The following is a 15148-nucleotide window of genomic DNA, read 5'->3' on the forward strand; positions in this document are numbered from 1 at the left end:
CCTGAAACAGCAAAACTGTCCCATACCATCACACTACCACCACTATATTTTACTGTGGGGGTCGACACACACGTTCTAAAAAAGTTCTACTTTTGTATCGTATTTTGCCAAAGATCCTGGAAATCATCAAGACCGTCATGTTCTTCTTGTTCAACAGTGGGGTTTGTCTTGGAACTCTGACATGAGGGTCGTTTTTGCCCAGTATCTTTCTTATGTTGGAGTCCAATCGTTCACCGTGTGGCTGTCACGACGCAATCCATTCTAGTCAGTTACGTTTTAAGCACATGTAATCTACGTTATCCATCAATCTATTTCACAGCAGACAGAGCGTAAATGTCAGACAAGGGTTCTACTCCGCATCTGCAATATATACGTATTAATGTTACAACATCCCTACATTCCTGGAAATGGGGCCTTTAACATTGATTCGCCACAAAAGCTGCGATCCATCCACAGACAACCATACTACTACTTGGTATCACGTGGTTCTGTCTGTATGTCTGTTTGCAGTGCCACAAGTAGATGGGCCTTATGTATTACATCGTTTTCTAGTGTGGACGTGACTATTCACTGTGTGGACGCCATGTTTCCCAGAAGCGTTCCCTCGTGGATGGGCCCTCATCCAGTTGCGATTGAATCAATGCCCTGAGAATAAAATGACTTGGATACATGAGAATATTCACTGGCATTATGCTGAAAGTTTGTTTATTTATGTGGATTCCCATTAGCATCCGCTTCAGTGTTTGTTAGTCTTCCTGGGGTTCACCACTAAAATGACAAATTACATTGTCATAACATTATGAATACAAATTAATTCCACAAATAATCATTTCACAATAATATATCACATTATATTCAGGAAGGTTATATAAGAAATGCATATGAAAAGATACATTGTATACATGTCTAATCTGTAACCTTTGTACGAACTGTATAATGATCAAATAATGCTTATTTCAAGGTGCCATAATGCAGACAAGTTCTGCCAGTAATTAGTTAGGGATGTGGCTTTCAAGCAAGACTATTTATGGACGCTATTTCTCAAGAAAACAGCCAGAAAACAGCTATATCATCTTCTCAACATTAAAGGCTTGCAGCACTTGGCTGGCTCGCCTTTTTTATGAGGAAAGATTCCTTGTAGATGTAAGGCTTTAACCGAACAAGTTCTCCCAGGAGGCGGGCTGCTCGGGGTCAGCTGGAGTTAAAGGTTCACCGCTTGTCGAACAAGATGTAACACACAAGTTGACTTGATAGAGTTCACTTTCACTTTCAATTAATTGCCTCATTCCAAATGGTAAGTTTCTTATGTGTTTCTTTTAAATGATTAGCACTAATACAGAATTAGTTTCATCTATCAGAGTGACATCACCCAAGTTGTCTGCTTTGGTTATTGAAGAGAACATAAAAATGTGACCAAAGTGTATCTAAATTGGGTCAAGTTCCAGTTTGAAATGATTAGATGGCATAAATACAAATAAAAACACAACTTGAATACAAAAATACACAGGTCAAGTCACACTTTGTTTATGGAACAAGTGGAAATTTCTCCTGGTGACCTCAAAGGACCAAGTTTTCCAACGACATGCTAAACAGTTTTTTTTTCCAGACCAGACTTGTGACTGCTCACTTGCAGTCTTCTTCAGCATGGTCATGTGATAGCTAACTCTGCTCTGTTTAGCCTAAGAGGAATTTGTTTTCCCACCAACTTCTCCGAGAATATGTTTGCGTGCACAAGTAGTTCTTAAGTCCTATACATAACTGTCAAGCTAAAATAAATATTCTGTAACGTTGGCTTATGTTTTTCAGGTAGACCAATACGCCAGAGAAGACTTCAACCTCACGTCCGATGGAGAATTTAATGCTGTCAAGTCGCTCTTGCTGGGCAGAATAAATGGTGAGTAAAATAAGCCCACAGTACACGGTTTAACCCTTAAATGCACAAGTGGGTCAAAAATGACTCGGTCAGGTTGTTTTCTTGAAATATCTTCGTAATGAAAACATTTTATCATTTCATATTCCAGGTATTCCTCAAAAAATATATTTTTGATATCATGCCGTTCACATTTTTAACTTACCTTTTATACATTTTAAGAAATTTTTGTTTTTGTGTTACTACCCCAACCTTCCATAAGTGGGTCAAAAATGACCCGGTCAGGTTGTTTTCTTGAAATATCTTTGTAATGAAAAATTGTTATTTAATATTCCAGGTATTCCTCAAAAAACATGTTTTTGATATCATGCCATTGACATTTTTAACTTACCTTTATGCAACACACAATGGATTGTCAAATTTTCTATTGTTGTACGGGGTCATTTTCTTTTTCAAAGATGTAAAAAAGTGAAAAATTAACTAACATAAAATCATTCTTGTGTGGCCCTAAATATAATACTAAATATCATACAAGTGATTATTCCTAACCAAAATGGCAAAATTGGCATGAAAACGCATTGATTCTAGTATGGGTCATTTTTGACCCACTTATGGAAGAGTGTAGGGTCCAGTCACTGTTTTCTGTTTCCATTGGAACTGTGGTTAGAAGTAACATTTGTTCAGTGCAGTCGATTGTAAAACATTAAAGAACAACTAGCTGTATGGAGAAAATGAAGGGACCAAGAAGTGAACCTTGTGGAACACCACAGGCCAAGATGGTCTTTTATTTGACAATGGGGGGCAATTTAGGACCAAGCTATAAAGTAGCTTTGTGAGAAGTTGTACCACACTTGGGTTGCACGAGATCTTGCAGGATTAAAACAGGATCATATTTCTCATTTAGAGAAAATGTCTTGCAGAAATCGGGCTGCCAGAAGTCAATCAGACTGAAGTATGGCATTGCTGCTGTAAATGACAATATATGTAACATGAAATTGGCAGTGGCAGGATTGAAAGTCAAGTACTGTACACTATAAACCTTGCAATCTTATCTGCACTTGGCGTTGCCACCGTCACTTGCTTGTGACATGTGACTGTCTTTTCATTCAACAGCTACCTCTGTGTAATGAACTAGCAGAAGATGTAGTAACTCTTGATCAAAGTTATTTAAGATTTCTCAGATTAAAACAAGATTGCTGCAGAGAAACCGTGATAGTTAAGTCTAATTCGGACCTACGCATCATGGGAACTAGTTCCTGTAGGGTAAACATAACGCTAAAAATGATTGGTAGTTGCAGCTAAAACTTTCATTCATTAATTTTCTACCGTTTAATCCTCACAAGGCTCGCGGGGGTGCTGGAGCCTATTCCAGCTGTCTGAGAGGCGGGGTACACACTGGACTGGTGGCCAGCCAATCACAGGGCACATATAGACAAACAACCATTCACACTCACATTCATACCTATGGACAATTTGGAGTGGCCAATTAACCTAGCATGTTTTTGGAATGTGGGCGGAAACCGGAGTACCCGGAGAAAACCCACGCATGCACGGGGAGAACATGCAAACTCCACATAGAGATGGTCGAGCTAAAACTTATTGTTCATTATTTTAACTTTTAGTTTAATCAGAAATCACTGCACACTCTTTATTGCTCTCTGGTTCTACCGTATCTTACTTATTGTGTGTGTGGCAAGTGGGAGATGAAAACACTAATTCTGACTGAAGACCAATACCAACAACGCCACCTGGGGGATTTCGCCCCAGGAAATAGTTTAGCTTAGACTAGGACACACAGGCTCGAAATTACCACAGGGCAAGAGACGGGGTATAGAAAAATATAACAATTCTTTATTGCAATGACGATATTAAGAAACATCAGCTGTGGATCATGTTCTTACTTTGACCTGTAGGTGGCACTAAAAGGGAACAGAGCTGGGACTTACCGTGGCGGCCCAAACTCAAAATCATGAAGGGAGGAAGAAACTAAAACACCCGTGACACCACACACACGCAGATCTGTAAGGAAAAACCCACCACCAGGATTGGGTCGCCACCTTGAGCCCGCAGCACCTGTCCACAAAAGAAAAGAATGCTTAAAACAGGCCACAATGCTCCGTATAGCTGTAAGAACACCCACACACGCAGGCACATGATCAAATAAGGAAATAAACAGAATGAACAGTATTAACGGAACACAATTGAAATATATTACACCAAAAATATAATACACAAAAACAGAAAATAAAGAAAGAATTTAATCACAACTAATTAAACCTAAAGTTAAAGAAGATAACGGCGATGGGTGGACTCAAACCAGGAAATAAGTAAAACAAAACCCAATTTACAAAAGGAGGCAGAGCCAAAACAGCAGCACAGTTCAGGAGCTGTAGCGGTGGAGATAATGCAACTTGGGCCACCACCAGCGCAGCACCACAGAAGCCAATGGAGAAAGGCTACGGGAAACACGACCACACTCAGAATGGCCCCCAGCAGGGCAACCTGACCCCACAGAACCAGCAGCCCGCCTCACTGTGCGCTGCGGGGGAGGGAATTCGTGCCTCGATGCCAGCCACACACAAAATTCCAGCGGCGAAGCCTGATCCCGCACCACCACAATCCCACGCTGTTGCCAGAACGCACACCTCGCTGGTAAAGCACGCCAACGGCACTTTCGCCGACCACGCCACCGGCTCATCCACCCCGGCACACGCCACGCCACGCCACACCACACCACACCACAGCCCCACGAGGAGCCTCGGATCTAGAAGGAGAGAAAGAGGGGAGGCGCCCGAGATCCAGCCCCACTATATAGCCGCGCAGTCCCGCCCATCAATCAGACTAACCAGAGTAAAACAGGTGCTGTGCCCACAGTGGGAGGGTGCGCACAGCCCTTCTGCCACATGTGGAAATATGAGCTAATAACTATAAAAGCAATCTTCACTCACTAAATGTACTGCAAAAAAGGTCTGTAAGGATAATTCATAATACTAACTCCTTATTTCTAAAATCACAAATACTTCAACTTGCTGATATAGTTCATCTTCAAACAGCTAAATTAATGCATAAGGCTAAAAATAAGCAATTCTCTACAAGAGAGGAGAAATATGATCTCAGGGAAAAAGTACATTTGAAACACTTATATGCTCAGACTATGTTAAAAAGCCATAGCATTTCAGTACTTCGTACTTCGTGCTCGTACTTCGGTATGACACACATTATTTAAAAAAAACAAACAAAAAAAAACTTAAACTGTATTATGGAAAGCAGGAAGTAAACTAATGTAACAGTTAGTGATTGTAAAAGTACCAGATGGAGGGGTAGGATTTAATAAGCTTTGCTTCTTCCTACTCCTTTTGGACATGTGGAACTGTGAACTGATTATGGGATGCACTCAATTGTAATCTGATGCATGTTCAAATGAAATAAAACCATTACCATTATCATAAGTTTTAGTTTTTGTTCCAAATTGTGTAAAAATAGTTTCAAGCATCATGCTTAGGTCATGCACACAAAGCATTGTTTTGTGATCAAATAGTAATTGTAGTTTTCTTAAAATTAATGTTAAAAAAAGGTCTTGTGAACCCACTATCGTGTATCGTCTCATTTTGTGAGCTGGGTCTATCGTGACAACCAGACGACGTCAACAATTGTGCACTTTTAAATAAATTATTTCAAGCCAAAGTTTACCAAATTTACAACTTCAACAAAAACAAGTGAGACTTCTCTTAAAAGCAGTAAGCTGACACCCTGTGGCCGCTGTAACTTTGTGTTTTTAAACGTTGTTTAGAAAGCCTGGTGGCTAATTTTGTGTAAAACTCCCCTAAACAAACCCGGTGTGATGCCTACACTTGTTACACGGGCGTGTGGTGAGGTGTAAATGAAGTATTTAACACGGCCCTGTCAGAGTGCCAGCAGTCAGACCAACATCAGAAAAGTGGCAGGAAAGTGGATTTTCTGTCGCCTCCCGTCGACCCCGTCATCCATCAGAAGCGCTAATGGAGGTGGAGGGGCTGTGAGGGATGGGAGGGGGTGCGGTGATGGAGTGTTTGAATTGAGAGGAGCTTTTAGGCTGCTGCTTCATCAGCATGTGTCATTTGAACACACAACCACACTGGTTCGTGTTTACCGAACGTGTCCCCTCCCCCCCATGCAGATCCAAATGATGTGGATCCAGATCTGGCCCGCTTGGCCTCCCTGGGCTTCAGCGGCTGTCTGTCGGTGGTTCGGTTCAACGGCGTCAGCCCCTTGAAAGACGCTGTACTCCAGCCGCAGGGCGCCATTCCCCACGTGGTCGTCGTCGGCCCGCTGCTACGCTCCAATTGTGGATCCACGACGTCCCTCAATCCCTATGCGGCACACAACACCCCCCACCAGTCAGGTGAGAGCTGTTTCCATGCGTGGAACAGCTAATAATGCTAATGTTATTGTCTAAATGGTTGGCAATATAAGTGAGTGGCAAGATAATTGTCTCGTCAGGCAAGCAAGGTGATATCATCACAGTCGGGGGCTGCACGAGTGTTGCCGGTACTGCAGGGAGCTACGGTTCATTGAAGTGAAAAATGAATTCTAACATGTCTTGTTTCATGGAGCATGCAGCATATCATGTCTTGTTATTGTCTTCCCGACTGGGACATCAAAGTGGCCACTTCACTGTCAATAACGGCAAAACTTTTTCTTTGGTGTTTTGGCCTACAGTCAAGAACGACAAGTCGCTTGCATTCATTACAGTATGTGAACATTCATTCATTCATTTTCTGCCGCTTTTCCTCACGAGGGTCGCTGGAGCCTATCCCAGCTGTCTTCGGGCGAGAGGCAGGGTACACCCTGGACTGGTGGCCAGCCAATCACAGGGCACATATGGACAAACAACCATTCACACTCACATTCATACCTATGGACAATTTGGAGTGGCCAATTAACCTAGCATGTTTTTGGAATGTGGGAGAAAACCCACGCATGCACGGGGAGAACATGCAAACTCCACACAGAAATGACAGAGGGTGGAATTGAACCCTGGTCTCCTAGCTGTGAGGTCTGCGCGCTAACCACTTGACCGCCGTCAGTACGTGAACATTTTTAGTGTAATTAACTGATACTCATCCTGGTAAGCCACGCCCCTCTCATAAGACAGCAGTACAATTCCAATATACTGGACGTATCTCCAACTCCCAGAAACCCCCCCCAATAAGAGACAAGAATATCCACGTATTGTTTTTCACACATACGTACATGGACAACAAAGATATTGTTATGATTTTCCGATGTGTCCATGAATGCATATCACAGTTGTCTCATGACAATGGCGAAGTGCTGTTCCGAAGATCAAGTACTGGAGACGTGTTTCTCATTGTTACGTAGAGTAAATATAAGATCTTGTAATTGTGGTCAGATGAGTTATGATTATTGTTATGATGTCATAAAATAGCGGCAGACTCTATGTGGACATTTTTTAAGCATCTGAATGCAGCAGAATGAAAAGCTTAGTTGTGTAGTAAGAAGGCAAGTACTGTCGGTTACAAACTGAGCTAGGCAGGTGGATAGAGTAGTATTTACATGATAGGAATATTGTTATTATAAGGTGGCAAGAAATATTTCAATATTGAACAAAGCAAAATTTGTTCTCAATCAGAAATCACTCCACACTCTTTATTGCTCTCTGGTTCTACCATATCTTACTTATTGTGTGGAAATATTGGATAATAACTATAAAAGCAATCAAATGTACTGCAACAAAGGTCAGTAAGGATAATTCATAATACTAACTCCTTATTTCTAAAACCACAAATACTTCAACTTGCTGATATAGTTCATCTTCAAACAGCTAAAATAATGCATAAGGCTAAAAATAACAATTAGCTAAAAATGTCATCCAATACTTCTCTACAAGAGAGGAGAAATATGATCTCAGGGAAGAAGTACATTTGAAACACTTCTATGCTAGGACTACGTTATGCTAGCCATAGCATTTCAGTATGTGGAATCAAACTATGGAATGGATTGAGTAAGGAAATCAAACAATGCACAATGATGAGCCAATTCAAGAAACAATACAAGCAGTTGATGTTTGCTAAAGAGGATGAAGGATGAAGAGTCTTGAACCAGTCATGATGTGCTATATATATCACTATATTGACACTTACTATGGTACCCATTATGGCATTGGATGGTCACCTCGTATTTCGGTACGGGACAAAAAAGAAATAAAAATACAAAAAAAAAAATTAAAAATACAAAAAAATTAAAAAAGATATGTATAATAATAATATAGTTATAATAATTATAAAAATTGTAAAAAAAAAATTATTATAATAATAATTATATTAGGAAAGCAAGAAGTGAACAAATGTAACAGTTAGTGATTGTAAAAGTCCAGATGGAGGGGTAGGATTTGATAAGCTTTGCTTCTTCCTACTCCTTTTGGACATGTGGAACTGGGAACTGATTATGGGATGCACTCAATTGTAATCTGATGCATGTTCAAATGAAATTAAACCATTACCATTACCATCCATGTGGACTGCATAGTTCCTGCACTTTGTGTTGATGATATGCTATATGATGTGATAGATGGATAGATAGACGTGCGACACTTTAATCCCTTTGCTCCGCTGGGAATGTTCCGCCTCTCTCGTTCTCTATCTCTGTAATTAATCTGTTTATTTTCCACCTGGTCGAACACTGCTGGGGGGAGCGCCTGCTTTGTGTCTGCTCTGTCTTAACTCTTCTGTCGTTCTTCTCCTTGTTCTCCTCCTCCTCCTCCTCCTCCCCTGTAGACCCATCTGGTTCTGGCCAACCTTTAGTCAATGCCATCCGGACTGACTCGGCTCTGATTGGAGGTACAGAACCCTAGACTAGAACGGGAACTTGTTTTTAATGCACTAAGCCCTCACTTGAATTCTCTCATATGGATCTTTGGATGAAAATGATGGTTCTTTCATTGGATATGCGAGGATGTGGAGAGACATTTTCTCCTTGTTGCTCCTCCTGGCAGGCGTCATCGCCGTGGTCATCTTCGCCATGGCGGCCGGCCTGGCGGTCACCGCCAAGCTCCTGTACCGCAGGAAGGAGACGTATCGGAACCAGGAAGTGAAGGACGCCAATCGAGAGGAGAGCCAGGACTTCCCTTTCAACCACCAGACGGACTCCCAGAATGCCACGGGGCAAAACCCAAAAGAATATTTCATCTAGGAGGACTCACTCGGATGATGATGATGAGGAGGAGGAGCCAAGGAGGGGTTGAGGTGCACACACGAGAACATCACACTTGGTCCCTCTTGCTGCTGGTGGACTTTGTCTCCTCAAGACCAAGTGGAACTGAACACACGTGTAAATACTCACCTGTAAATACTCACCTGTTTGTGTCTTTGTACTTTATTTTAGGATCATTGCCGGACTTTTCATCTTCAAACGTCGTCCATGCTGTGTTTGCATTCCAGTCTGTCTGGGATGGACAAAGACACACACGTTACACGCATCACATCTTCAGTGAGAAACATGCAAAAGTCTTAGTCCGGCACCAGACTTCATTATTTATGCTCTTTAAGCTTTTTCACATATCAACAAGAATAAATAGCAGCACATCGTCATACCTCCTTTATTGCAGCTCATTGGTTCCAGATATTTCCATAAAGTAGGATTCAATATTAATAAATTGAACATTTCCGTAATTAGACCATAGAAAACCTATTTATGATCTTTACCATTATTAGAGCCCTGTACTCATGAAATAACAGCCTTGAAATTGCCTTTACACTCCTATTACCGTATTTTCTGGACTATAAGTCACTCCAGAGTATAAGTTGCACAAGGCTAAAAATGCATAATTAGGTAGAAAAAAAACATACATAAGTCGCATCGGAGTATAAGTCGCATTTTTTGGGGCTAATTAAATTTAAAGGTGTCCAGTGTTTATGTAACATGAATTTTTTTTCATTTATAAGTCACTCCTGAGTATAAGTCGCACAAGGCCAAAAATGCAGAATTAAGCAGAAAAAACATACATAAGTCGCACTGGAGCATAGGTCACATTTTTTGCAGGTAATTTAATTTAAAGGTGTCCGGTGTTTATGTAACATAAACATTTTTTTCATTTATAAGTCCCTCCTGAGTATAACTCGCACAACGCCAAACATGCATAATCAAGCAGAAAAAACATACATAAGTCGCACTGGAGTATAGGTCGCATTTTTTGCGGGTAATTTATTTTCCAAACTACTTGACCAAAACAGACATTACGTCCTCTTGGAAGGCAAGTTGTAACAATAAAAGAATAGAGAACAGGCTGAATAGGTGTAAGATATGCTAACACAATGGTTATTCAGCTACACCAAAAATAAACATGAACACAAAAGGTGTCCAGTGTTTATGGAACATAAACACTTTTTTCATTTATAAGTCGCTCTGGAGTATAAGTCGCAGGAACAGCCAACCTATGAAAAAAAAAGTGTGACTTATAGTCCGGAAAATACGATATTCTTTCTTTGCAACACTCAACATGCTCACATTGGGTTTAACAATTAGAAAGACAGCCAGCTAACTAGTTAACCTTCAATTTACTTACTGAAAAGTTAAGAAAGGGTTTGAAACGGAGTGGTCAAGAAGGACAAAGAAGACCACTTCCACATGGAATGGGGGAAGAACTTCTTTTTTGTCTATCAGGCCATGACTGACAACATGCAGTGTGACGGAAATTTAATGTAATGTCGCAATAATGGAACATTACTGACACCTAGTGGCCAGAAAACTACATATACCTTTCTAATATTCTTTGGATTAATTATACAGCATGGGCTGCACGGTGGATGAGTGGTGAGCGCGCAGACCTCACAGCTAAGAGACCAGGGTTCAATTCCACCCTCGGCCATCTCTGTGTGGAGTTTGCATGTTCTCCCCGTGCATGCGTGGGTTTTCTCCGGGTACTCCGGTTTCCTCCCACATTCCAAAAACATGCTAGGTTAATTGGCCACTCCAAATTGTCCATAGGTATGAATGTGAGTGTGAATGGTTGTTTGTCGATATGTGCCCTGTGATTGGCTGGCCACCAGTCCAGGGTGTACCTCGCCTCTCGTCCGAAGACAGCTGGGATAGGCTCCAGCACCCCTGCGACCCTCGTGAGGATAAACGGTAGAAAATGAAAAAACGCCATCAGAGTCAGGAATCAAACTACAATATTGGGAGGGAGGGCAAGGGGGCGACTTTGCTATATTTTGTACATTAAGATGATAAAACTAGCCATTAAAAATGAGCTATGTATAATAATGCAGAGGGTCAATAAAAAACTGGCTGCGGGCCGAGACTGGCCCGTGAGCTGCACTTTAGACACCACTGCTTTATTTAATTAGATGATTTCTCTGCATATTTCCCAAGGTCTGAGTTGTATGAAGATGAACGCTTATTGGATGTAAGCATGTATTTATGTAAAGATGGAAGTTTTATCGCAATTACCGCAATCGTTTGTAAACACAGGACTTGATGGCCAACAGATGAGGCGTGGATGTTGAGAGTGGCGTGGAAATGCCAATTTCGGGACACATCGTCAATAGTCTACCTTTAAATAAGCAGCTGTTTCGCCCCTTAGACAACAATAGACGCCTTCATCAAAGGCAGCCATCGATATGGTGAAAACGGCTGATCAAACCAGGAAGTAGTCTGATAACTAATAAATACAAATGCATGTTTTTATTTGGATTTAGGTGGTTAGGTGGAGGTCTACTGAGTGGTACTGTAGTTCTTTATGTGGCTAAAAAGGCAGTCTCGCAACACATCCAAAGGTGGACTAAGACTTTTGTAGCTTGTTCATGCACGTCAATAAAAGAAGTGAGCTGTGGCGGAAGGAGCGTCTTTTCATGCCGTTATTAAATGCTACGCTAAAATGGCCTCCCTCAGGTGGAAAGTCTGTTGACTCTTAAGTCTTCATTTCCTGAATTATTCAGCATGTCAAGGTTGGGTTGCCAACGTTGGGACGCGGAGGACTGTAGCGTTCTTCATAAGCTCTTAACGCGGGATCTTCACAACGTTCCATGTTCCTCTGCCGCCTGCTGAGAAGCTCCTGGCAGCCGTAAGCCTCCTGAGAGCGACGCGCTTTGAAGGCGCGTGTCACCTTCACGTCACTTTTGTAAAGCGCTGCTTTGCAGCAAAGATACGATGATGAGCGTGAGGATGATGAGAGCCACGTCTCAGGCAGTCGTGGACGTCACGAAGACACACGCGGTGAAGACTACGTTCTTTGTGCAAGGCAGATATTTGTCAAGCACAGACGCTCTTCTAATGAAAAAGATCATCCTCCAGTGTTTCTTGGTTCTTCATTATGGATATTATTTCCTGACGTGGACAAGGAAACAAAACATTGGACTGAAGTCTGTCCTCGTGGTGTCAAAGTTTACATCTGCTTCCTTTTGCTCTCCTTGGTGAGAAATACTTATGTTTGATGATGTCATGTCACATATGATTTCATGGTTTCTTTATCAAGAAGGTTTGATGACGTTATGTTTTACACAAATGGACATTTCTGGAATGGAACAAATAAAAAAAAGATTCTCACAAAGAAAAGTTTTTTTCTCTTTGTTCATTTTGCACGGTGGTCAAGTGGTTGGTGCGCAGACCTCACAGCTATGAGACCAGTGTTCAATTCCACCCTTTGGCCATCTCTGAGGCTGTGAGGATAAGCGGTAGAAAATGAATGAATGAATGACAAAGAAGAAGAGGGCTGCCCAGCGGTCAAGTGGTTAGCGCGCAGATCTCACAGCTATGAGACCAATTCAAGTTCAATCCCACCCTCAGCCATCTCTGTGTGGAGTTTGCATGTTCTCCCCGTGCATGCGTGGGTTTTCTCCGGGTACTCCGGTTTCCTCCCACATTCCAAAAACATGCTAGGTTAATTGGCCACTCCAAATTGTCCATAGGTATGAATGTGAGTGTGAATGGTTGTTTGTCTATATGTGCCCTGTGATTGGCTGGCCACCAGTCCAGGGTGTACAGGTGCCTCTCACCCGAAGACAGCTGGGATAGGCTCCAGCACCCCCTGCAACCCTCGTGAGGAAAAGCGGTAGAAAATGAATGAATGAATGAACAAAGAAGAAGATGTTATGTTTACCTTTGTTATTATTATTATACGTATTAATACCGCACGGTAGGTGAGTGGTTCGCATGTAGGCCACACGGTCAGACCCGGGTTTGATTCTCTGCTTGGGTATCTCTGTGTGGCGTTTGCATGTTCTCCCTGAGTTCCGTGTACTCCGGGTTCCTCCCCCATTCCAAATTAGCGACTCCAAATTGTCCATAGGTATGAATGTGATTGTCTGGTGACCAGTCCAGGGTGGGATAGCTGGGATAGGCTCCAGCATACAAGATTTCCCAACTGATTGGGCCACCCTTAGCATACTAATAGCAAATCTCAGTGCGACTGTTTGTCTGTGAATGTGTAAAAATAAAGTGTACAACACCAACACTTTATTGAGTTACTGGTCTTGCTGGTTTCAGCTGCTGGCCTATCAGCCCTAAGTGTGTGGTGGTGGACTACCTCTCTGACTGCGGTGGTGTGGAGTCGTAACTCACCCGTTTTATTCACTCTCAGGGCGGCACATAGCAAGGAAAATGCTGGGTAAGAAGAGTCTTAGCAAACTTTTTTTGCAGCGTGCCCCTTTTGGAGATTAAATTACATATATATATATATATAAAAAAAGAAAAACATAACTCATAACTGTAATAATCACTGCAGTGGTCACTTTTACAAAAAGTACACTAGAGAGTTCACCAAACCACCAAGAATAAACAAAAAGCCTTTTCTCATTTACAGTAATCCTTCATCTATTAACATTTTCTACATACAACCTTTTGAAATAGTACTAGCAATAATTCATTCATTAATTATTAATAAGAAAACGTGTTCACGGGAGGAGCCCCCCCTCCCCCCGTCATAACGGCCGGACCCCCGAGGGGGCTTAGCTCGTATTCCTCACCTTTGTTCACGTTCTAGACTCCCCCTGTTAGCACTTCAGCCTGGTTTGGTGGTGTCTGTGGATTTGGGTAATCTGGTTTGGTGGTGTCTGTGGATTTGGGTAATCTGGTTTGGTGGGGTGTGTAGACTCAGGTAATCTGGTTTGGTGGTGTCTGTGGACTCGGGTAATCTGCCTTGGTGGTGTCTGTGGACTCGGGTAATCTGCCTTGGTAGTGTCTGTGGACTCAGGTAATCTGGTTTGGTGGTGTCTGTGGATTTGGGTAATCTGGTTTGGTGGTGTGTCTGTGGACTCAGGTAATCTGGTTTGGTGGTGTGTCTGTGGACTCAGGTAATCTGGTTTGGTGGTGTGTGTGAACTCGGGTAATCTGCCTTGGTGGTGTCTGTGGACTCGGGTAATCTGCCTTGGTGGTGTCTGTGGACTCGGGTAATCTGGTTTGGTGGTGTGTGTGGACTCGGGTAATCTGGTTTGGTGGTGTGTGTGGACTCAGGTAATCTGGTTTGGTGGTGTCTGTGGATTTGGGTAATCTGGTTTGGTGGTGTCTATGGATTTGGGTAATCTGGTTTGGTGGTGTCTGTGGACTCGGGTAATCTGCCTTGGTGGTGTCTGTGGACTCGGGTAATCTGACCAAAATGAAATCCGTGTTCCTACGTCTAGCCTCCACTTTATGTCTCGCTCTGTTGCCTTGTGCCCGCGTGTCCAACAGATCAATATTCCTCACGCTGCCAGCGTTTGATCACCAGCAAGCAGTTTTCTCTTCGACCATCGCACCAGTCGCCGTCGGTCTAATCCCGCCATTTTGTACGTGTACACCAGTTGTCACGCCTCCACGACCATCGACGCTGACGACCATCACCTCCAGCACGGTGACACTTTGACCACAAAGGAGGTTTTCTTATTACAAACACATTTTGTTTTCGTCGACTGAACATTCTTGAAGCTTTTATTTTGGCATTGAGAAGATGTCACATGGAATGTTTGTGTGTGGTCCAAACATAAAAATGCTAACGTTGCAATCGCACCGCGCAGGTAATTAGCCATGACTATTAAACATCCAGCACCATAACACATTCCGAGGTTGGACGCCATCATGAGTTTTCCAAGCCTCTTTGCTTCCAATTGGTCGCCCTAACTATTTATGGTTCATTCATTCATTCATTTTCTACAGCTTATCCTCATGAGGGTCACGGGGGTGCTGGAGCCTATCCCAGCTGTCTTCGGGCGAGAGGCGGGGTACACCCTGGACTGGTGGCCAGCCAATCACAGGGCACATATAGACAAACAACCATTCACACACACATTCATACCTATGGACAATTTG

General features: G+C 42.5%; 1 protein-coding gene across 1 annotated transcript in view; it reads left to right on the top strand.

The window, feature by feature from the left end:
• Positions 1-12725, top strand: part of LOC131140628 (contactin-associated protein-like 4) — a 90550-nt gene extending 77825 nt beyond the window's left edge. Inside the window, exons 21-24 of the mRNA XM_058091233.1 lie at positions 1807-1894; positions 6027-6251; positions 8647-8709; positions 8865-12725. Coding sequence (XP_057947216.1) covers positions 1807-1894; positions 6027-6251; positions 8647-8709; positions 8865-9061 — 573 coding nt within the window. The 3' untranslated portion in view covers positions 9062-12725. The remainder of the gene's footprint in view (positions 1-1806; positions 1895-6026; positions 6252-8646; positions 8710-8864) is intronic.
• Positions 12726-15148: the final 2423 nt, after the last annotated feature.

Source organism: Doryrhamphus excisus, chromosome 1 (genome assembly GCF_030265055.1).
Source record: "Doryrhamphus excisus isolate RoL2022-K1 chromosome 1, RoL_Dexc_1.0, whole genome shotgun sequence".
Classification (NCBI taxonomy): domain Eukaryota; kingdom Metazoa; phylum Chordata; class Actinopteri; order Syngnathiformes; family Syngnathidae; genus Doryrhamphus; species Doryrhamphus excisus.